The 22,432-nt window shown below is 41.4% G+C and overlaps 1 protein-coding gene across 3 annotated transcripts in view; it reads left to right on the forward strand.

Moving 5' to 3' along the window:
- The window catches only part of LOC143182135 (glutamate receptor ionotropic, kainate 2), a 92,799-nt gene that overhangs the window by 52,706 nt on the left and 17,661 nt on the right, over positions 1-22,432 (forward strand). For all 3 annotated transcript variants that reach the window (XM_076382923.1, XM_076382924.1, XM_076382925.1), the window contains 4 exons: positions 3,518-3,693; positions 4,192-4,245; positions 4,328-4,492; positions 13,826-13,978. In XM_076382923.1, coding sequence (XP_076239038.1) covers positions 3,518-3,693; positions 4,192-4,245; positions 4,328-4,492; positions 13,826-13,978 — 548 coding nt within the window. The remainder of the gene's footprint in view (positions 1-3,517; positions 3,694-4,191; positions 4,246-4,327; positions 4,493-13,825; positions 13,979-22,432) is intronic.

The following is a 22,432-nucleotide window of genomic DNA, read 5'->3' on the forward strand; positions in this document are numbered from 1 at the left end:
AATCCCGGAGCCCCTTTAAGTCTCTGGAGGAAATCAGTTCGGCAGGAAAAGGGGTGGAGGCACGAGCGGAGGTTGCGAGTGTCTAATCGGCTTGTACGTAACTTTCGTGCGTCCCTGCAAATAGATAAGCTCGTTGGTGAAGGCGGTTAAGCGTGAGGGACGTTTTCATCGACGGTAGTTAAACTTCTAGGTAAATCTCTTCGGGTCTTCGACCGGAAACTGAATTCGTCGAAGCAGTGGTGACTGAGGAACTCGACTCCTGCCCGTTTGATTCTGCCTTCCAGACCTAATCGCCTCGAGCAGTAATTAACGTTCTGTGCATCAAGTGTTTCATTGAAAAATGGTTATAAATATACTTACCGCTTGGGAAAAGTCGAAATTAACGTGGGTGGATATTTGGGATTCAAGGAAGACTAAGAGAAAGTTTTCAGATCTCAGTAATCCAATGTTTAATCTACAAAAAGTTTCAATTGCAGGAGTATTTCACTTTCATCTAAGTACTCTTAAGATTCATTCTTCGCTGCATATCTTTCTATTTACCTTCGACAATGAGTTTAGTCGTAAAAGGTCGTCACAGGCCTTCAAAGATTGCAGTACATACTCCTGTCGCGTTTATTATTCCGAATCGGTGCCTTTTGGACTGTCTGACGACGAATGTGCCATTTCCCCTTCGGTGACAACGAAGCCCTCGATCCCGTCGCGCGAAAAGTCACGTTCATTGCGCGCAGAATGCACCAGCGACGCACGTGCTCCAACAATCTGTCACAAGAATATTCCGACATGCCCGCTACGTACAACGCGAGTTTATAGCGGGCGATTCCTCTCATGCATCTGCTGTAATCCAGCTTGAAGCTTGTCTGATCAATTGATCGGGAGAGTACAGTGAGATCGTATGCGGTACGTGACACTTTAAACGAGCAAGAGATATTTCAAACCCAGAAAGTCAATAAGTTAGGACCGATGGAATTTTATATAGCGCTTGTTTCATAAATTGCAGAAATTACTTAAAATTAACTTGCAAAAAGAGGATAAAAAGGAGTCTAAGGATTCTGAAGATTTAGCGCTGAAAGAAAAATCCTCGCTCGTAATCTGAGCACCAGGATTAAGAAAATCCTTGATAGAGGACGATCCTCCTCTTACTGTCACATTGCTTAAGGAGGAAGGGTAAAAGTGTAGCAAAAGGATGCAACCTCCGACATTATCGTACATAGCAACGAAACATTCTCAGAAAAGGAGCTATGAATGTCAGTCCAGGAGCTTTATCACGGCACTCAATGCAACCCCTTTTAACGACGGTAACTTTATGACTTTCCTCTGATTCATATTTAAGACCAAGGCGGAAGAACTCAAGAGTAATTTTAATCAGCATCGTTGAGGGCGTCATCAGCGTCGAACGATGATCCTCTGGAACGTACGACGAACATCAATCTTTTTCTATTATCTAATAACCATGAAGCCGATACGCAAGGGTTGCACGGGGTGCATTGTCACCAGCAATTTATCATCGTTATCGACCCGCTTGTTTCGATAAAATATGTACGCCAAAAGACGCGCGCGATTCAATTTCCTTGGACGTCCCCGTTAGACAGAGAAAAAAAGGAGCGGCAAACGACTTCCTTCCGTTCCTCCACCACGACGCCGCAATATTTCATTCCCCTGAACGGTTATCGGCACCGCAGGCACGAACGTAAGTGGTTGACATTAGAGTACGTAAATGCCGACATAATAATTTGTTTGATAGCTCTGGGGTAGTTGGAGCCCTGAGGAAATCATCCCTTCCAAGGGATCGTTTCGACTTCATCCCTCTTCTAGTTTTTATTATTAGGACGAACCATAATAATTCCAGCGATTATCTATGTTTGATTGTCTACAAGATCTCCTGATGGAATTTGTAACTTTATGACTTCCTGCATCCCCTCGCCAATTCTCTAGTTTGCTAGAAAAAAGTGGATGATTTATACGCTTGTTGTTCCACCCCCGAATGCTGCATGGGGAAGTTTCAGGACGCTTAGAAGACAGATGTTCAGACGAAGAGGGGTATATTGAATTCGAAACGGCGCTGCCCATTTAACTTCGGTGAATTGATAAGGATCGTAGGGAGGGCAGTTGAATCTCGTAGTTCGTGTGAAGTATAGTTTAGAGTTCTAATTAGTCGACCGAGCTGAAGCTGAATATTTAGTACAGCAGAATTGAAAGCCTCCCATAGAATCAAAATTTAATAAACCACAGTATTAATTCTATTTTCAATGTATCTAATTCCTCCAAAACTCCCCCAAAAAGAAATTGCATCGAATCTTTTCATGCATGCTAATATTTCCCAAGAATCCCACGGAATCTCCCTTAACGATCGACAAGCCGACGGCTTCTCGACAATGCCAGACAGTTGTTTACGATTCCACCGAAGACCCAAGCATTGCCGACAATTAAATGCCCTTTCTTAGTCGGGTATTAGGCAGTCAGTCCTTGGATTTGTCTCCATTAATTAACACATCTATAGCCAGAAGAACGATTGGATTTGACTTTCGAATTTCCATAAGTTCCCTTACACGAACCATTTGTCCTCCACGCAATTTAGGTACGTGAAAATCCCTAATTGTGTCCCATTAATTAGCCAACAATTTCCACGAAAATATTAGGGAGTCTCATCACGCGTTAACCAAGTGCGATGTCGCTGAAATCGTCAGGAGGCGATAAATCCGTCGAAATTCGTTCACGTCGTCGAGATTTACAGGAAGAGATTAGATTGACTTAAGCTTCGGGAGGGATCCGTCGGAAACGCTTGTCTCCGCGGGGAATTCCGAGTTCCCTGGTGGAAACTTGAAAGGGAACGAACTCGAACCTCGGAAGACCCGCAAGTCGAGATGATACCTTGATTACTTAGGCGGTGGGAAGTATTGATTTCAACGGGGAGCGACGCGATTCACGGGTTTCCGTCCCATTAAACGGTCGGCCTAATAATATCTAAGGAGATCCGCGAAGGAAGCTATTTCGTCTATCCCGCGGCTGTTATCGGAGCCATCGAACTTCGCCCAAGTAGCAGGACCTTCAACCACTTTGACTTCGATGGTAGTTCGGTCGATGATTCGATCTTCCCTTGCACTTTGCTAGATGAGTGTCAGCCTAAGGTTTGAACAAAATTTTGGTTCTTTTAATCCAGGGAATTTAATTTACTTAAATTTAAAAAATGTAGCTGCTAGAAAAATGGTAAAAAGCGCCCTAATTTGGGGGTTGTTTCTCTAATTACCCGACTTTTTCCAGCTCATTTAAAGGAGTAAAAATTTGTCACTAATTTATACAAAAGCGTGAGCTGACATTTTAGAGATGAATTCCACCCAGCGACAGCATTACCTGAAAACATCGTAGGTAGAGTACGTCGAAGAAAAGCTCAAAAGGAATAATAAATGCAATTGCTTAAAAGGAGTTACAACCTCTCGTTGCGGGACGAATGCTTCCCAAAAGCCCCTCCAGTTTAATAGACGCAGATGGCTTAATCGCGTCTTGGCGATGCGTGTTTCAGGATTGGTGAAGCTGCGGGAGCTCGTCAGGTCGCCGAAGTCCCGTGAGATCGAGGTTAACCTCAGGCAGGCCGACCCAGATTCCTACCGGCAGGTTCTCTCCGAGATGAAAAGCAAGGAAATACGGAATCTCATCGTGGATACCAGGCCGGAGCATATGCATCATTTTCTGCGAATGGTAACTGCATATTCGTCTATCGATCTTACCCTGCCTCTACCATTGCACCGATAATCCCCACGCGTTTCCTAACGTAAATACAACCGAGCTTCCACTCGTATTTATTTTACTTCTCGACTGGAATTTTTCTAATCCATTTGTTTTCTATTTCATTCTATTCTGCATGCGTGTTGAATGGTCAACTGGAGTTAAAATCTGTGGAATTTAATACTACAACGGTCCAGGGGTATATCACTGGAAAAATTTCTGAAATAGCTCGAGATAGAATACAGTGCTGAATAATTCATAGATTATCTGATTAAAGAGATTTGTATGTATGCGTGAACAAAATTCTATCCTCAATTATTAAATTTCTCATATGGAGCTGTAGTATTTCCTGCAGTATACACCCTTATGTTTTTCGAGAAAGAGATTGAAAAATTCCTTTGGACAGTGTAGTAATACTTACCACGAAAATAGTCCTAGATATTTAGTAAATCTGCGCGTATTTATTTTCAGATCCTGCAGCTGCAAATGAACGACTACAAGTACCACTATCTCTTCACGACTTTCGTAAGTACTGTTCAAGAGACTGCGACCCTGGGGCGAGGCGACGTTCGTGAAATCACAACAGATCCGTCTGTCCCTTTTCTAGGATATCGAGACCTTCGACCTGGAGGACTTCAAGTACAATTTCGTCAATATCACTGCCTTCCGTTTGGTCGACGCCGAAGACGTCGGTGTGCGCGGTATACTAAGGGACATGGAGCGGTACCAGCCATCGGGGAATACGATCCTCAACAAATCGAGAGTCATACAGGTAAGGCTTTTGTACATCTCGACCCCTCTAGCGATCAAACATCCCCTATATGATCGAAGCAACAAATATTTGCACGATTTATCGTCACGTGGACCATCGACATTTTACTATTCATACACGACAATTTTACTGTTCCTATATTTGATATTTATTCAGTCAAGAGCACAGTAGCTTTTTATAGAAAACTTGCATCTCTTTTGATGGTACATATATCGAGTAAGAAATACACTTCCTAGGTTCAATCCTGCAATAATAATTAACTTTCAAACAGAAAAGGAAGGAATCTAAATTCGTTCGGTCTTAATAATTCCAGATCTGCCAGAAAATAGCAGCGATCTAATTTCTATTTAAACCTTTGAACTTTAGACCTCAGTGACATCCTTTCTCGCGACCTTTCTTTAATAATTCTCCCTAAAATAGCGAGTCAAAATTGTATAAAGAATATATTTTTGTTTCGACGAACACTCGACACGGTTCTCGCAACTCGCGAGAATAGCTGAAAATTGCACCTATTCCATAATTGAAAAGCCCTGCCACTCTCCACAGCGGAAACAGTCGTTTTGTCTCGCTATGCGATACTTTATTGATCGTAAAGCTCGCAGAACGAAGACAGCCATCGAAATTCGCGCTACATGTGTCACCTAGGGGATGTAAACCTATGGCGACGCGGAAAAAAGCCTATTAGAGCTCGCGACGCCAACCTAAAGCGGACGTTTCGTACAGTCGTAAAATAATTTGAGAGCTTCCGGGGAAATCAGCGCGCCAGCAGGCTCGAAACGTAGGGGGGCAATGAGTTCATCCTCGAGGATAAAGGGTCACGGGAACGAGCCGAGGGGAGTAATAACACTCGCGTTTCGTCGGTGATACTCTTTAATGAAACAGTGGAACTGCTGGGAGCGGCGAAAAAATATTCTTCGCCCCGCGACGTGCTTACGACGCGTGAACTTTAACATTTTTTCTCAATTTACATGCAGATTAGAATGTTCCTGGGCAGACCTTCACCCCCGAGCTGGCTGCCAGCGGAGGCTGCTCGCGTAATCAGTTTCGTGGCCCGTGTCCCTGTGCATGCCCCGACGAAATCAAATTGAACGGCAGGCTTGTGTCAGTCTCCGATATCCTACTCCGATCCCCGAATATCATTGGCGCTTCTATTTCTGGTGTAATTCGTATAAATTCAGTGAAATCTAATTTTGTGAAAATGTCTGCGAAATTTGAGAGATTTAGAGCAGAGAGGATCGGTTAAGGTTCGTGAAATATGATCAGTCAAGGGTACGTGAAGAATAGAATGGTTAAATAATTTCTCAATGGTTTCTATAAAGTAACAGTATATGTTTATATTGTTAATTCTTTGAGGCTCGTTTAACATGTTTTTTAACAACGTCGACTACTTAAATGCATCGAGTAGTTACGTTCATAAAATTTTAGAACCATCTTTGATTATCAGAGACACTCGTGCAATAATGTGCACTCGTCTTTAATAACACTACGTTGTCACATTGAAAATGCAAACGAGAGTCGTAGTTTACCCGCGGATATCTTATTATTCCATCCAGCACGGTTCGTCAAGATAACCGAATTCCCATGGAAACATGCATCTCCCATCTCCTGCTCGGCTCGTTCGACCGAAAACAGTGGCTTTTTCCGGCACATCCCCTTGGCGCTATTATACATGCAAACAGTCTCGTGAACTTTGTGTAGAGAGACGCGTTGAAAAATGATAATAACCGCGAAGTAGTCGATACGAGCTGAATCTCGACTCTAGAATAATATCAGCTCGGTGTACGAGATCAGTTTTTACTTCATAAAGAATAAACATGTATATTATGTTCCATGAAGCTGGTGTATTCGAGTTTTCCATTACCTGAAAGTTACTGTTCCTCCTTGAAATACAGCAGCTCCTTCGAAATAGGTACGTTGAAAAACTCAGGCTAGAAGTTTCACGCTCTTTGGACGTGAATTTTAAACTGTTCTTTAAACGTAATCGCAAACATTTATCTCTTCTTGTTGAAAATTAACTTCAAAAAGCACATTACCTACGCCAGAGTCTGATATATTAGAACGTAAATCATCCTACCCACATTCGAGAAATAAATTTCTCAAGTTTTCCAGTTTCAGACCTCCACATAAATTCTACAAGCGACGGGAGACACGGTCAAAGGAATATCCGATTCGAAAGAAACTTTGCATCCCCCTAAATTGAAGAATTCAATTCCCTTGTTTCAAAGTTGCCTTTTCGTCCTTGATACCTGAACAAGTTGCTTCAATAGATCAGCGTGTCTTCGAGAGTCACTGCGCCGAAAAAGTGATCCAATTAAAATGGAAAAAGCACTTAGTAAAGTTGACGTTTACTGAACGAGAGGGTGGTCGCAAAATTTAATTGAGCGGTTCTCGACTCGTCAGTGCAGTCACGCTTTTTCCTCTGACCGGTGCTTCTAGGTAAATGCATCATTCCTCTGGTTCACTTCTGACAAAAACGGCAGGTTTAAATAGAAAAATGAGGGAACACTTACAACCGAATCGCAGGATTAAAGAACTCTCTGAAGATTTACGATACACGATATCAGAGATAAGAAAGAGTTTCCTAATTACATCCTCAGCAACTGCTGAACTTCTGCCGTGGGAGAAGCTTGTATTTAATGTTTCATAAAGATGCAGGAAGAAAATCGTTTGCCTAAGTAGGTAGAAAGTACTTTAAATCAAACCTAAATTCGAGTTTAATGCAGTTACCTTCAAAATTCAATATTATATTCCTTTTCTAAATATTTTTTTTTTCTATACCATTTGTAGTTATTTGTTGTAGAATATTCTATGAATATCCGCATGCTTAATTGTTCAAAAACCAACGCTAATTAAACAAATTCGTGAAACAATTGGACATGATATAATACATAGACGAGGAAAACAAGGTGCATTTCCACGTTCCACTAACAAAATCTGTGCAATTTGTTAAAAGCGTCACTATAAAAATTGGTATACACATAAGGAAAAAAATGTAAAAATTTGAAACCATTGTACCATGTTCCATAGGTGCAAATAGAAGCGCTTTTTTTGTTGATCCACGAACCCACTGTGAATTCAAACGCTACGATTCTATTTGCACTGCAGAAAGCTACTTGTGTCATTATTTGCATTATTAAAGTTACAAAATCTGAGGGAACGTGGAAAACAACCATAGTTTCCATGACGGAGGTAACTGATGACATGAAAGAGGCAAAGAAACCGCTGCTATTATTAGTTTTACCTAGTTAGCGAAATGAGTGCAGTCACATGACCGAAATAATAGGGCTTCCTTTCGCTTTTCAGAGAGATTATCCTTGTATGAAGATTTCCACTATTTAATGTGCAATGAAAAATCTGAACAATGACAATAAAACACTCTTTCTCGCGAAATACATTAATTCATGAGAGGGTAGCTAATTATAGTCCTCACTATCGCCTCAAACGAGTACATTACTCAGAAGCTTATTGTCCTAAAGGAAGTCGTAAGTTTCGAACAAGTAATTTTCTAGACTATAACGACCTTCCGCGAAAAGGGAAAAATAATTTCAACTCGTGAAGCTACGAGGGAATTGTTCAGGCTTCATCTTTTACTAACTTCTTCCCTCGAAAAGGCTTGAATCTTTATCTTGAATTGTCAGGGGATAGAAAGTCTCTCTATATCGCACGAGAAAGTCAAAGATTACTGAAACTTGAACTCTGGTTCTTGGAAATTCAGTTGATTGTTGTATCAGTCGGGATTAAATATTCAAATTTTCAAAGTTTCGAAAATTCAAAAATTCAAAGATTCATATCCTCAAATTTTCAAATTTTCAAATTTTTAAATTTTCAAATTTTTAAATCTTCAAAAATTCAAATTTTCAAATCTTTTGATGTTCATCTTGACATCGTCTCTTATTTTAACTTTACTGTATCTAACTTCCCATTTCACAAGCCCTCGACATAATTTAGCTCAAGGATTCCAAGCTTCATAGGATTATTTCCGGGATAGCAATTTTTGCAGCAGAAATCGCGCTCCCGCGATCAACTGTATCGATCGTAGAGGCAAACAACAGCCCGATCCGAGAGGTTCCTTGACGAGTTTACCGAGACAATTGTTTCCACCTAGCCAACAACGGTTGTCCGCCGTCTCCCCGTCATTCGGACATCCTGTTCACCTAGGACGCCTCTTTGCTGCTCCCATAGAGACTTGTCGGAGCTGAAATTACCTGGGACAGCTTTTCTTTCGAGGCTCCCCGAGGGTGTGGGACGCGCTACATCCACCAGCGTCTGCTACACTTCCCTCGCCCTCTTTCAACCCCTCCAGCCCCCGACTGTCTTTTTATTCCCTGTTAAACGACCAGGTTAGCCCGAGCAAAGTTCCGCAAAAAGCTTGGTCACAATCAACGCTGGCGCCGGCAAAGCCGACGAGGGGAGACGCACCGCTGGTTAAAACGGGGGTGAAACGCCTGCGAAAGTAAAATCCTCCCCCAATTCGGTTCGCCAGGAGGGATGAAGCAGCGTAGGAATATGCGTGCACCTGTTAAACCGATCTTTTACTTTTTGGAAAATATAAAGAGTGAATGACTGACTTTTTCTGGAAAAATAAAAGCTCTCTGGATGGGTCTAACTCTTCTTACACTTGTCAGGAAAACTTGATACAACGCTAACGATGTTTGCACTCTGTTTCGTTCTTCTTGCATTGCATTCTTATTTTTCCTATGCAGAGAAGTATCGGGCGAAGGAATTAAATTTTAAAAGGTGCGGGAATTTTTTGTATGCTGATTTAAACGAAATGGATGGCGGTCTATCTGCTTGACAGCATGGATACATTTTTATTCGTTAAGACCGATATACAAATTTTCTTCCATTCCTCATAGCTTTAAAAATTTCTGTTTAATGCTGTATTCATTAAAATTCGAGATAAACGATTCAAGGAATGTAGAAATTATTATTTCATCGATTGTGTGAGAACATTACTTTCAATATATTAATGAATTCTGTGGCAAATATTTGCCCGCCGCAATATTCGTCATACCTTCGTCATTGGAATTTATTAATTAATATATTGGATAAATGAATTAAATTTGATAGTGATTATAGGAGATAAATATACATTTTATTTTAATTACTACTATTATTGTAGAATCAAATTCAAGTCTCCTCAAATGCAGTCTATATTGCATCAACAAAAAGGTGGCAACAGATTTCACAGAAGAAACTTTCTCTTTTTTACCTTTCCCGCCTACCAACCAATGAATCACTAGCTGCCCCACGAAGAGGGATAACCTTTGCCCTTGCCGCCATAAATCAGACAATCTCGTGCCCAAAGGGTTTTATTATTTTATCCGGCAGCAGACAGTCGTCTCTGGGGTAGTCTGCGGTCTGGGTATTTTTCGGGATGGAATCTCTCACTTCCACGAAGGAAGCTCTAACGCGACGCCTCTGAAAGCGGCTTATTAGATTTTAAATTTCACGCGACAGTAAGTGCACGGTCCTCGTATTGCACTTCCCTCGCAAAGTGGCGGATTATCGTACAGAGGCACTTGTAAATATCGTGAGCTGGATTACTCGCAATATTGGTCGTGAAATGTTTGCTTAAAATATCTATCGCACCTTGAGTTCCAAGTTTCCTGTTTAAGTTATCACTCGGGACGGATCAAAGTCGGTGAGTACCACTGGCACGTTACTCTCCTAGCAGCCAATGTCCTTTCCATCGTGTCTCCTCGTCCATCTCAATTAATTGGAGTTAATTACACGAAGAGATTGCGTTTCTTTATTCTGCAGCAAATATCACGTTACGAGCTTCCCTATTTGCCCTGCGATGAACATCTACATTTCATGAAGTCTTCGCAAGAAGAAGGCACACTAATGCAGTTATCTCGGCACACGTGGATCTCTGACACGTCAGAAGTACGAGACGGCTTCCGTTTCGCTTTAAATGCTAATGAACAAGTGTTCAGCTCTCTGGAAAACAAGGTCTCGTCAAGGGTAGCTCACGATTCAACGTCTGGAAAAAATGGCAGGGTCTCAATTAAGAATTAATTTCAGAGGTCAGTTATTTCCTTCTGATGGATCGGGGATTAAGACGGTTTATGGCTATTCCTCTGGAATTCTGATGCTGCTCAGGAACTCTTAAAATTGGTGGGACAAATGCCTACTAACTAACTGACAGTTCGTCTAATCTGCTCTTTGAGCGTTACGCCACGCTTCGTCGCTTTCAACCTCCACGATGTCAAGGAACCACCTTGATAACCGTGGACTTTTTAACTCGAGTTTCTTGACCTTTTCCTAATCACAAAAGAAAAATTCAATTTTTAATTCAAGGAGAACTTGAATCGCTAATTACTGAAATTTAGGACTTTGGATTGTATTTGTGAGAAGAAATTCACTTTTTTTATTTCAAAAGCCTTCGAGATCTTCTCATGGAAATTTTTAATCTGTACTCGTTCAGTATACTGCCCACTTGTACTCAAAAGATATATTCTTGAAAGCAGAGGAAACTCGAATTTTGCAAAATGTCGGCAACATGTTCGAGCAAATGTAGGGTGAAAAAGAATTGGCTGACTGAATTTCGGAACGACAGTAGAAATCAGATCCCCTATTTCTTCCTTCTGAAATCGACAGCCAAAATGGTTATCGCCTACTGTTTGGCTAGTTCAGCAAACACGATTCCCTTTGTTCGTATATGCCAAATCAGGCGAAAACTAAACATAGAACAAAAGGATTTCAGTTTTGGAAACCATTGAAACACATTTTTTGAAAACTAGAAAAATGGAGAACGTTGTTTCTTCATACTCAAAGAATTAAATTATCAATTGGACTATTATCAATATCAATAAACATGTGAATGCAATTCTAACTGAAATTGAAGAATTAATTGTTTCATTAGGTGGAAGTTTCAATTAATCCGAGATAATGAGTGTGTTCTGAGTGCAACCACCATGGCAAGTTCCACCCACTATGTAACGTGTATACCTTCCATCCTATCAACGTTTACCAGCCCCAACTCAAACTCTGAAGAACTTAATTAACAAACGCGGGAACCCTTTTTAACTTTTCATATGTAACTCTTTTTTCTCAAAAATGGATGAAAACTTTCCTCGTTCCTTATTCGAAGGAACAAGAGCTCCCAGAATAACAGTACTCAAAAGTTCAAAGCCATATCGTTCCTCGTAGCAGAAAAGGAAGCTTATTCTAATTTCCGCGACACACACGATCGCGCTCGACAGGTTAACTCCCCCCTAATTTTCTTCCTTCCAGTGCACTCTTAACTGACTTTGCAAGAATGTGTCTGCACTCAGGCAACCACCACGAGCACACGCAGACGCGTACACCCTTTTGAGACTGAACATAATCGTTTCTACAAGGCCTTAATGCACCATAAAACCGCTTGAACGTACGAACCCTGTAATCTAGGAGAGGTTCTAGATTAAGCTAACATCCGAAGAACGATTCGCTTAAAATTCTCTTTCTTGGAGCGCCTAAAGGAAGATTCCACTCAGAGCTTTCTATCATCGCTTCTGCGGTCGACAGAGTTCCACTGATATACAGTCAGTCTTTTCGTAAAAGACACGACGATCAACCACAAATTTCTTCCTTCGTCTTAGCTCGTTATGCTAGGAGTTCATAGATTGAAGGAAATGTCCCAGGACATTATTTTCGGTCGTGAAACCGTGGCAACAACACCCCTGTGGGAATGCTGTCTCTGCTGATTATTTTCGAGGAGGATAACTTTTCGACGAATACGCGGGGCTTTTGTGCTCCTGCTCCCATCAAATTTCCTGGCAGCAGCTCCGTAGATACGAGACGAATAATTCTCGCCGATCCGTTTACGAGGTATTTCCGCGACATTGCTCTCGTTTCCGCCGGAACAAAGCTCGATGAATTGAAGAGTCTCATTCATTTGCCCGGTCGACCGCGCCTCGCTTATTAACGAGAAAGCTGGCTCGTAAATATCGTGAGTAGATGTATTGTGGATTGCTTTTCGGAGTCAACTGGTGTAGATCGAAACATCATTGGAAGCATGAGTGTCGTTCCGTGCTTCACATCAAGATTTCATTCATCCCTTTACCATTGAATTGCTACCTGAATTTTTAATTTTTTTTCTGAAATCATAGATATCTAAATTGTTGCATATTTGAATATTTGAATATTTGAATATTTGAATATTTGAATATTTGAATATTTGAATATTTGAATATTTGAATATTTGAATATTTGAATATTTGAGTATTTGAATATTTGGATAGACAGAATATAGCATTTCCATAAAAAAAATTTCAATCCAGTTAACGACTTTCCTCATTCAAGCATTCTCCTGGCCTGCTAAAATCAAATAAGAGAAGATAGCAATAGTAGCAAGTAAAAGCTTTTTTATCTAGAAAAATTCCTTCTTATACCGAATATCCAAGAAAGGACATTATCCTCTCCTCCATTCTGCTTTAAAAAAGATAATACCAAGTTTGCAAGAAAAGACTCGACGCGTCTTGGTAAAGAGGATGTTCCTATTATCTTTAAGATCACATACAATTCATATCCAGTACACCAGTTAGTTTCCGCCCTTTAAAATTGTCCCATCGAATTTACCGCGAAATTCATGGCGGTTTGCTTCCGATAGCACCGTATGCCGAAAAGTTCTCCATCGTAATTCGCTCGACGACGTTAATTAGCGTGAAGTTCCTTGGGCGTGTAGACGATAATGAACAACGCTTCTCGCCGGATCGCTCCCCACGGTTCAGTCGAACGTCTACTCGAAGACAATCAAGAAATTCAAAGAGATGCCAGTGAGTGCTTTCATCCGAAGCTTTGCAAATCCGAAGGCTGACTCGTCTCGTATGCTTGCTATGCAGTAATATTCAGTGTGGAACTCGTTTGCTGAAAACAATATATTAGCAGCTCGTACGAAGAGCAAATGACTACGCGCGAAATTCATTAAAGGTAGCGTTGTCGTCAGAGAAAATTACGAAAAATGGAACGAGAAAGGCAATATACGTGATAAATTGAAACCCAATTGAATGTCATTCCGTTCTCATCGGCCAAACTAATTAGAAGCTTTATTACTCCCTCCTTTTTACTAACAAAAACCCATTAATGCTTCGCTACATTAAAACGGGTATTATAAAAATCCTAAATTACTCGACGCTGTATACACACAAAGCGACTGAACAATGCTTTAAGCAACTTCCCGCAAGGCATTCGCAGGAATTCAACTGGCCTAGGAATAAATTTATGCTTCCCCGACAGTCGGGCAGAAAAAGTAGCGGTTCGCGCAAATATTTAATATCCCTACATGGGATGGGAGGTCGTGACACTCGAGGATGACCGAGCCTGAGGAACACGTGCGTCTTTTTCCAGGCGGAGCCGGCTCTGATGTACGACAGTGTGCAGGTGTTTGCAGTGGGATTAAGGACCCTGGAACAGTCGCACGCTTTGAGGCCCGCCAACATCTCCTGCGAGCTCGAGCACCCCTGGGACGGCGGACTGTCTCTCATCAACTACATTAACTCGGTGAGATTCATCCTCTTGCATGCAAGCGGTAGTTGTAGTTAAAAAATCCGCGGTCGTCGAGCGACTTTGCTGAGCTCGCTCGAATTTCGTTTACACGCGGTGCACCGACCACCTCTTTCCAAGCGTTTAGTATAACGAGTGTCTGCGAGTGGCAAACGAGTGTTGCCCTAATATCTATTTAAAAATCTAAAACTTGAATAAATTAATTGGAGCTGGTTTGAAGTAATAGAAAAAATTCAGTAAGCGTGTGGTCCTCGAAGGGGTTTTTCCTTGGAATATTCGTGAAATTAATGTCGAAAGGTATGGAAGTTATTTCGTAATACATTCAGGAATACTTGAAGGCTGAAGCGCTCTTCAAAATGGAATTTAATGTTCCACGAACGCTCGACGTCTTCAAAGGTATAGAATATAACGATCGACGAAATTGAAAGTAATTTTGATAGTAGCGGTATTATATCGTAACAGAAAACGGGTTTTAAATCGGCTGGATTATTCGTTATCTCGGTCGAATATCCCAGCTTCAAAAAAGAGTCACGCACACGGTAATCGCAATTCACGTGGACCTGGTGCAATCGAGGCCCATTTAATGAAACTTCGAAAGCCATTCGATTTCGATAATGAACGATCTAGTTAGAATCGATAAAGGCTAAATCAAACCGCCGCAATTGTACGGGGCTTTCCCTAATTGTGGCCACTTCGTTGCTAACAGAATAATTGGTTAACATGATAGTAACGATTAATAACGTGTTCTCGATAATTGATTTCATCGCCTGCGTTGTATGCGCGCGAATTATACTCGCGCATGGAGCAGCGCTTCGACGAGCTAATTTCGATGAATTTCGATCCTAACCTAACGATGGGCTTTAAAATCTGGATATAGATATGCACATAATGCACCGATATTCACTCGCTTTATGCGCCAAGCGTTGACAATCTGAAAACTAGCTTCTATAAATTCCGTTCAACGTTCCACAACCGCGCTCGTCTGGGTAGTCTATCATTGCATTAGGTACTTGGTTAAATTGTTTAACATAACAATAGAGAACGGTGAGCTTGTCAGCATAAAATAAATAACCTGATGAGGCTTAAATCTGAATATTACATGTCCTATAATTTTCGAGTAACTAGAAAGTAATCAAATGTTGTCAGGTGTAAAAGAGAGTTTTTGAGAATAGGTGCAATTGAACGAACCTGTATTCGATTAAAATGAAAAATTAATTTTCTAGAAACCTAGACAGAATAGAAAATTTTATTCCATATTTTTTATTCATTTTTTTATCTATAATCACAATCTTCTGATATTAATTTGAAATTAGAGAAAGCGTTCTATACACCTCAAGCATTGTTCTATAACTACTTCCGCAGTGAACCACAGCCAAGTCAGTAATCCAGACTCTATTTGAAGGGATACGTTAACTAAAGATTCTCGAAAGCCTCCCCTTAGGGAAACACATATATGAACGACTATTAATTGAATAACGGCATGGCTAAATTCCAATATCGATGGTTCCCTAATAATCTCCAGGTATTTGTGAGCTTCCACAAGAGCCCTGACGACATAATGCATATTTTCCGCGCGTTAGTGGTCTCTGGAATTCGATTTACGACCTGTTACACGCAATTTTCATGGAAGAATTTGCTATTAAGTATGCCACATGCCACGGTACGTGCCATGGCGAATCTCTTAATTATAACATGATATAAGTTGAAATCGGTGACAAAGTGTCCTCAAGGATTACGAGTCGCGACACGGGCCACAATCCCGTGTCACGATTCGTAACGATTTTAAACGTCGTTGCTGTTTACGGTTTAACCAGCGTTAACGAGCCACAGTGGCCATAAACGGTCCCTTTTTCCCTTCGAGAATGTCCCGCGATAACGCTCAAACCGTAAAACTACTTGGCGCCATTCCAAACTCGTTTATCGCGGGATTAGCTATTCCCTGTTGTTTGTCCGTGAGCTTTTCCGTGCATCTTTCTGCCAAATTTTGGCACGCGCACTTTCCCCACAGTTTATCCACGTTGGCACCGATCGCGACGAGCTTCTTTCCTCGATTCAGGGACGAGGTCTTAAGGCGGGCTCATCAGGAGAATGGCTCGTTAGGGTCTACCCACAAAAGCCATTGAGGCACACGTAGATCTGCGATAATCGCCACCGACTCGATTGTCCATAATTTCAGCAAATCCTTGTGCAATTAAAACTTCTCGTGAGAAGCTGTATCTAGCTTTTTTGCAAAGTTAATGTGAAAAATGGCCAAGCACTTAACTCTTTCAGGCTTTGGAAATATACTTCGAGGGCATATTCTCGATTGTTACGAGTAACGACTTTGTGGGGTGTGAAACTTGCTCTGAGGTAAATTTTCGAATCGATAACACGTTGCTGTCCTATCAGGCAGACGGCATTTCCAAAAAGAATAACGAGAAAATTCCTGACAAAAAATACTGTGACGCTTCAATACAGACTGATCCTCTGCAAGTAGATAAACCATGTATCTAGACAGACACGGATACATCGATTCCTCTCTAAAGGATTAAACATTGAACGAACAAACGAGGCATCGAAATCACACAATTGCAGATTAACGACCTTGCTGTGTTCGCCATAATGATCAATACTACTGTGAATTATTTACGACTTTTCTCCAAGTGTTGAGGGGACCGGATAATTCATACCTGCCGTCAAAAGAGTGGGAACGATGATTTACTTTACTAGAGGCTGTGTTTCACTGGTATTTTATTGTCGGAATATCTGGGTGCGCCATTAATTCTCACACGTTATACATATTTCACAATTCTATACTCCCCTTCACCCTCTTTTCTCGATATGACTCAATTATCGCCGCATTTCGGAACTCGACGCGTCTAATCTTTCGCGCACCATAAGTGCGCAGTCACTTGTACGGAAGGGCGGGATTTCCACTCCATAAATCATCCCGATGTCGTGGTAAATCGCGCATCAAGCTGTTTATCTCGCGCGTGCCGATACGCCCTCACTGAGAAATTCTACAGTATTGCGGTGAATTGAACGTCAAAGTACGAGAAGCACGGATGATTGTAGATTTTTCCTTCTTGTATTTGGGACAGAAGGGATTTCTACTCTTCCTTGCTACTGTAGAATCATATTGGACACTAGTCACATTTTAGTTCTCTCCATTGTCCAGACGTCGCACTTTTCACATTTAGTAGCCCTTTTGTCTTCAAAACTTCTCGCCTTGGTGCGTTTGAACATCTCTTTTCTTGCGGTGTTCCATCCGTTACTTTTACTTGACTTTCTTATTCTTCTGTGAGGGGAAGTTAGAGTACTCGGTATAATTCTCTGAGATTTACAGTTACATTACACTACTAAAATTTAAATACCCTGGTATTGTTTAAATAGCCAATGTATAAACGGGCATGTAATTGAATATCTGTTTGGTCATATGAAAGGGGATCCAAACCCACAAACAGGAAACGCTAGCGATAAGGTTCGTTCGTCTGCTACCCCTTCAACGAGTCCTTCCTGTAAGTAAAAAAGGGGGAAATTGAATCGTCTCAGTGAAAGAAGGTTGTAAGAGAAAATAGCCTTCCCAGAAAATGGGGATGAAACAGACAGTAGACAAGATTAAACGATAAGGTAATCCTACGATGCATTATTGTCTCAGTTATTCATGGAACCACCTCTAAAGCGCGATGCGTAAAAGAAAAAAATTCATAGCGAGAGGCAAACGCGTTCCACGCCAGTCACGGGAGTCGCTCGTGCGAGTAATCGGACTACCGAGCGTTAAAATTGTGCGCCGCGCTCTTTTATCACGGCAGCCAACCCGCGGCACCTCACCCACCCCCGCTATCTTCGGCAAACCGTCATCGTCGTTGCTGGGACGCGCAATGTTTTGGATGGACGGTTACCGAAATTGCTCCCTGTTATACACCCGTTCCCACCCCCGCATTACATATATTTCTGTGTCCTGTATCCATATCCATTCTCTCCTTTCTCCTCCCTCCACCCTCCATCTATTTTTATTATCCTTTACCTTTCTCTATCTCTTTCTTCCTGCCCTTTTATTTTCAGTCCTGCTTTTTCCTTGTTCCGTGTGCTTTTTATGTTGTGTTTTAGATTCGTTTTTAAGGGAGTTACACGAATGTCTGGCTTTGGTCGCAAAGTGCTCGAACGAGTTCCATCGTTTTCAATTTAATCGGTACGGATTGTGTCGCGATTGGAAACCCATGTAACTGTTCCTTTAATGGGGTCGGGAATCAGACAGCTCGATTTTATTGATAACTGCGACTCTCGGGACTCCACATATTTGGGCAATCCGTGAACTCCATTCGCTGGACTATCGATGTTCCAGTTCGTTTCTAATTGTAAGGAGACATTGTCTCCTTAAAACAGACATCGATGGAGATCGTGGAATAGAAACCTAGGCGACGGGGCGTCTTTGGGCGAGGGATAAATAGGAGACCTCGATGCCTTCGTTTCATTGTCAGCGCACAGGTCAATGGAGCTAGCCCTATGTCCTGAAATTGAATATCGAAGGGTGTACGTGGCTGGTATCGCAAGCAGGGGATGGCGATGCTGCGAGCGCATCTTGGCATATTTCCAAATGGCGATCGCATGCCACCCAGCTGTCATTAGCATTCCAAAGCGCGTGGATAACCCTGGGTGGATCGTGACTAACGCGACAGTGATAGGTTTATCACCTCTGAGACACCCTACCCAGGCGATTTTTGAAAATCCTTGTTAATAGACTAGCACATTGTACTCGCTGAAAATATATTTATTTTCAAAAACTAATTTTGTTTCTGTTTTATCCTTTCTCTATTGAATTTCCTTGAAAATTCATACACGTTATTCATACTCGTGTAAATTAATACTATTCATAGTCGTGCAAATGAAGTTGTTAATCATACATGAATGACGTTGTAATTAAAACGTTAAAAGGTTACAAGGAAAGTAAAACAGTAAATACCTCTGAAAATTGTTTGAAACATAGAAAATACTAAATATTAATATTTCTCTAAATAAATGATCCTCAGAAATATCACAAAGTGGAACGTTAGGCCCAAAATAATGCATTTCCAGACCTGAAATAATGGCGCCATCATTTTCCAAGATGAGAGTTCCAAAATCTCTCATCCAAAGTTTCTCAGATCGATTTCTTTTGCAAAAATGGTATCTCAATGTTATGGAAACGGTCCTCGGGGCAGAATTAAAGGATCAGGGGGTCGCTCCTTGAAGTGGCACACAGCAACCCCGTCGCAGGATGCTCGACGGTGTAACTAAGTTTCTACTCTCTAATGGGGCATTTCGACGCGATCCTAAATCCTCGCTCGCGATATTACGGTTCTTCCCGCGTGGCTTAATTGAACCGAACGAGAAGTAATTGCCACGAATAACCGCCGACGATGGGAGGGCTGGGTACTTCGTCTGTTTTCCAGAATTCACGAACATTCCATCGCTGGGAATTTCAACACTAAGAGAAAGAAAAATTGTAGCTCGTAAAATGGAGTTGTTACCATTTCATTATGGTGATTAATTCGTCAGGACCTCTATCTTAATCTATTCCCTGATTAGCAAACAAAATTATCTGTAATTTTAACGCGTGACTAATTCTTCGTTCTCCTTTCGCCATTAAGAATTTTTCTTCCACCAATTTCGCCTTTACATTTTTCGCCTTTTCTCAAAACAATCGCTAACCCAACAACTCAATTCATTAGCCTCGTAATCGTCGTTGAATCAAGCTTTCGAGTGAAGAGAAACGCAGAAAACTGTTTTTAAATAGTCGTCCACCGTCGACTTATTATCAGCATAATTGCGACTGTAGACGTTCGAAGCGTTTCGTTATTCTAAAGGTGTAATCGCACCATGAGTCGTCTGCAGCTTTCCTCCCCTTTGAATGGAAAAACACGCAAAGATGTGGCAAACCACGTCATAAACGATATTTGTTACACGAGTTGGAGCTCCACAGTGAGGCAAGGAAATACGAATACTCGACAAAGGGTCCTTTCCACGATTTCCGTTAATTACGTGCTCGTGCATAAACCGCGGGATTGTAACTCTGTGGTTCTCTCGTCTTCGCTCGCTAATTGTTCGTTCAAATCCACGCCACTCGTAGCGAACGTTTGTCTCGAACAAAGAGATGGAGGGTTTACTGCTTTCGAAGACGAATCGCTGGTTTTCAGGTACTTGCCATTAATTTGATGCATCGCGGGCAAGGAAATTTCGGAATGTCCGACCAGTGACGGATTTTACTACTAGCGCCCAGGAGTACTGTGCGGCTGACTAGTGGCTGACGTCTCTACTTGCGCGCTGGGGCAAAGGGAACTCGCGAACGTGTAAATTTGTCTCCACGGTTTTCAATTTCGAAAATTTACATATTTATAAATTTGAATATTTGAAAATTTGAAAATTTGAAAATTTGAAGATTTGAAAATTTGAAAATTTAAAAGTTTGAAAATTTAGTAACGTAACTGTATCCATGCACTTTTATATCACAAACCATTTAAAATCTGAACAAACTTGAGTTCCATGCATAAATCATTTTCGACCAACACAACCACGTCGCTTCCTTCCAGAGAAACGCTGCGGGTGATGTATTACGCCGCAACTGCATGGATAGAATTATGAGTCGCCAGAAAGTTGACGACGCTGACTAATTAAAAGCTCTCGTAGGCAACGTTAGTCCTCATTAGTGGATCGCGTGGAGGGAACGAGTGAACATGGCAAAAAGAGCTCACAGTGGAAAACGAAACCCAATAAATCGTGCAGGTGGAATTATACGCCAATATTATCATGAATTTCACTATTCGATAACTCTTTGTTTAACCACTGGCATCCAAACATTATTTTCCATCGCAAGGTGCTCGTTACGTAATTCAAATGCGTTAAGCTTTTCTCTGCGAGTGAGAATTTAAATCATAACGTAAATCTGTATGTGAACGAAAATTAATAAATTAAATTTATAACATGTGGATACGTTAAAGAAGGACAGAATAATTATAATAATATTAATTATTCCATATAGGGAATTGAATTTCATATATTACTGAGGACTGAAGGAAGATAAATAAAAATAAGCATTGTATCGGTTGCTTTGTGCCTGTTTTATATTTTATGGTAAGCTTTTTGGAGAGACAAAGGGACTAGCGACAATTAAGTGACCATACGAGAGTACTTAAGGTAATCCGGTCCAGTTATTGCCCTTTTAATCCAGCGCTTATGCTGTCAGAAGTTAACGAGCATTCTTGCTTGGAACGCCGGAAGTTAGCCGTCGTTTCGGGGACAACTTAGACCCAAGTTTCATGCTTTAACTAGGACAGAAGCCGTCCATTAATTTACGTGCACGGCGTGTTGTCTTAGCTACTGTGTTGGACTCCGTGCAAACTTGCTCAGTTTCCGCGATTTAACGCCCAGCACTAGACCGTGATTGACTACTAACTGCACCATTGCCTCATTCTTATTAAATTAGAAACGAAATGTATGTACTTCATATCTCTGGAAAATTTCCTTTATTTAATCATTGTGAACGAATCATAGACACATGTTCGTTTCACGTCACTGAAATAATTTTGTATCAACATGGCAGGAGTGAATTGGATATCCTCGATACTTGGCAACTGAAACTACGAAATGACCATACGTGGTTGTTGCGTGCACATTCGCCTCTAGCTAGTATCGATTTTCTCTCGAGAATTCTGAATATTCGCAATGAGTACGAATCCAAAACCAAACAATTGATGGAGAGATAGGATGTTTTCTTTCCTTCAAAATAGAACCACATCCTCGGTATTTCTTTTCTCTAGTTTTTATAAAAGCTCAAAGAAATATATTATTTAAAAACCTGAACGTTTGCTAAATTATAAGCACCTCAGTAATTCCAACTTAAATATTCAACATCAAAGGCACCACAAACACAGGTATCCAACTTTGAACCGTCCTCCACCCCCGCTGCTTCGCAATGAAAATGCTGTAAATAAGTATCGTATTAAGCTAACGAAGAGAGACCACGACAGGATGGCCAGAGCCACATAAATGTTCGAAGAAGCAGCAGCGTTTCCGTCGCCGCTTTTTGTGGTCACGAGATGAAGTGGAAGAAAAAGATGACGAGATCACGTATGTCAAACGAGAATCCCGTGGCAAAATCTACACAGACGACATCCAATTTTAAGCCTCCCGTATTCTCACCACGTGTCGAGAATATATGCGCGAGCATACAGAAGAACGAGTCTCGAAGTGTATCAGCGACAACTTATAAGATGCACGAGGCAAGGAATTGTCTACTCGCAAGGTGTCACCTGATAACTAGTCACGATCGCCTAGACTCGATTCACCGATTTCGGTCACGCTTGGAGCACCGAGGCAACTTCCCTGGCCGGGGTCTAATTAGTGGAACTTCCTACGAAAGCAGCGAGTGTCCGAGCCTGATAAGTTCTTGGCCCGATGGGTTGATCTTCGTTAGGATCTTGGTTTAACTACAGC

The sequence above is a fragment of the Calliopsis andreniformis genome, chromosome 8 (genome assembly GCF_051401765.1).
Source record: "Calliopsis andreniformis isolate RMS-2024a chromosome 8, iyCalAndr_principal, whole genome shotgun sequence".
Lineage (NCBI taxonomy): Eukaryota > Metazoa > Arthropoda > Insecta > Hymenoptera > Andrenidae > Calliopsis > Calliopsis andreniformis.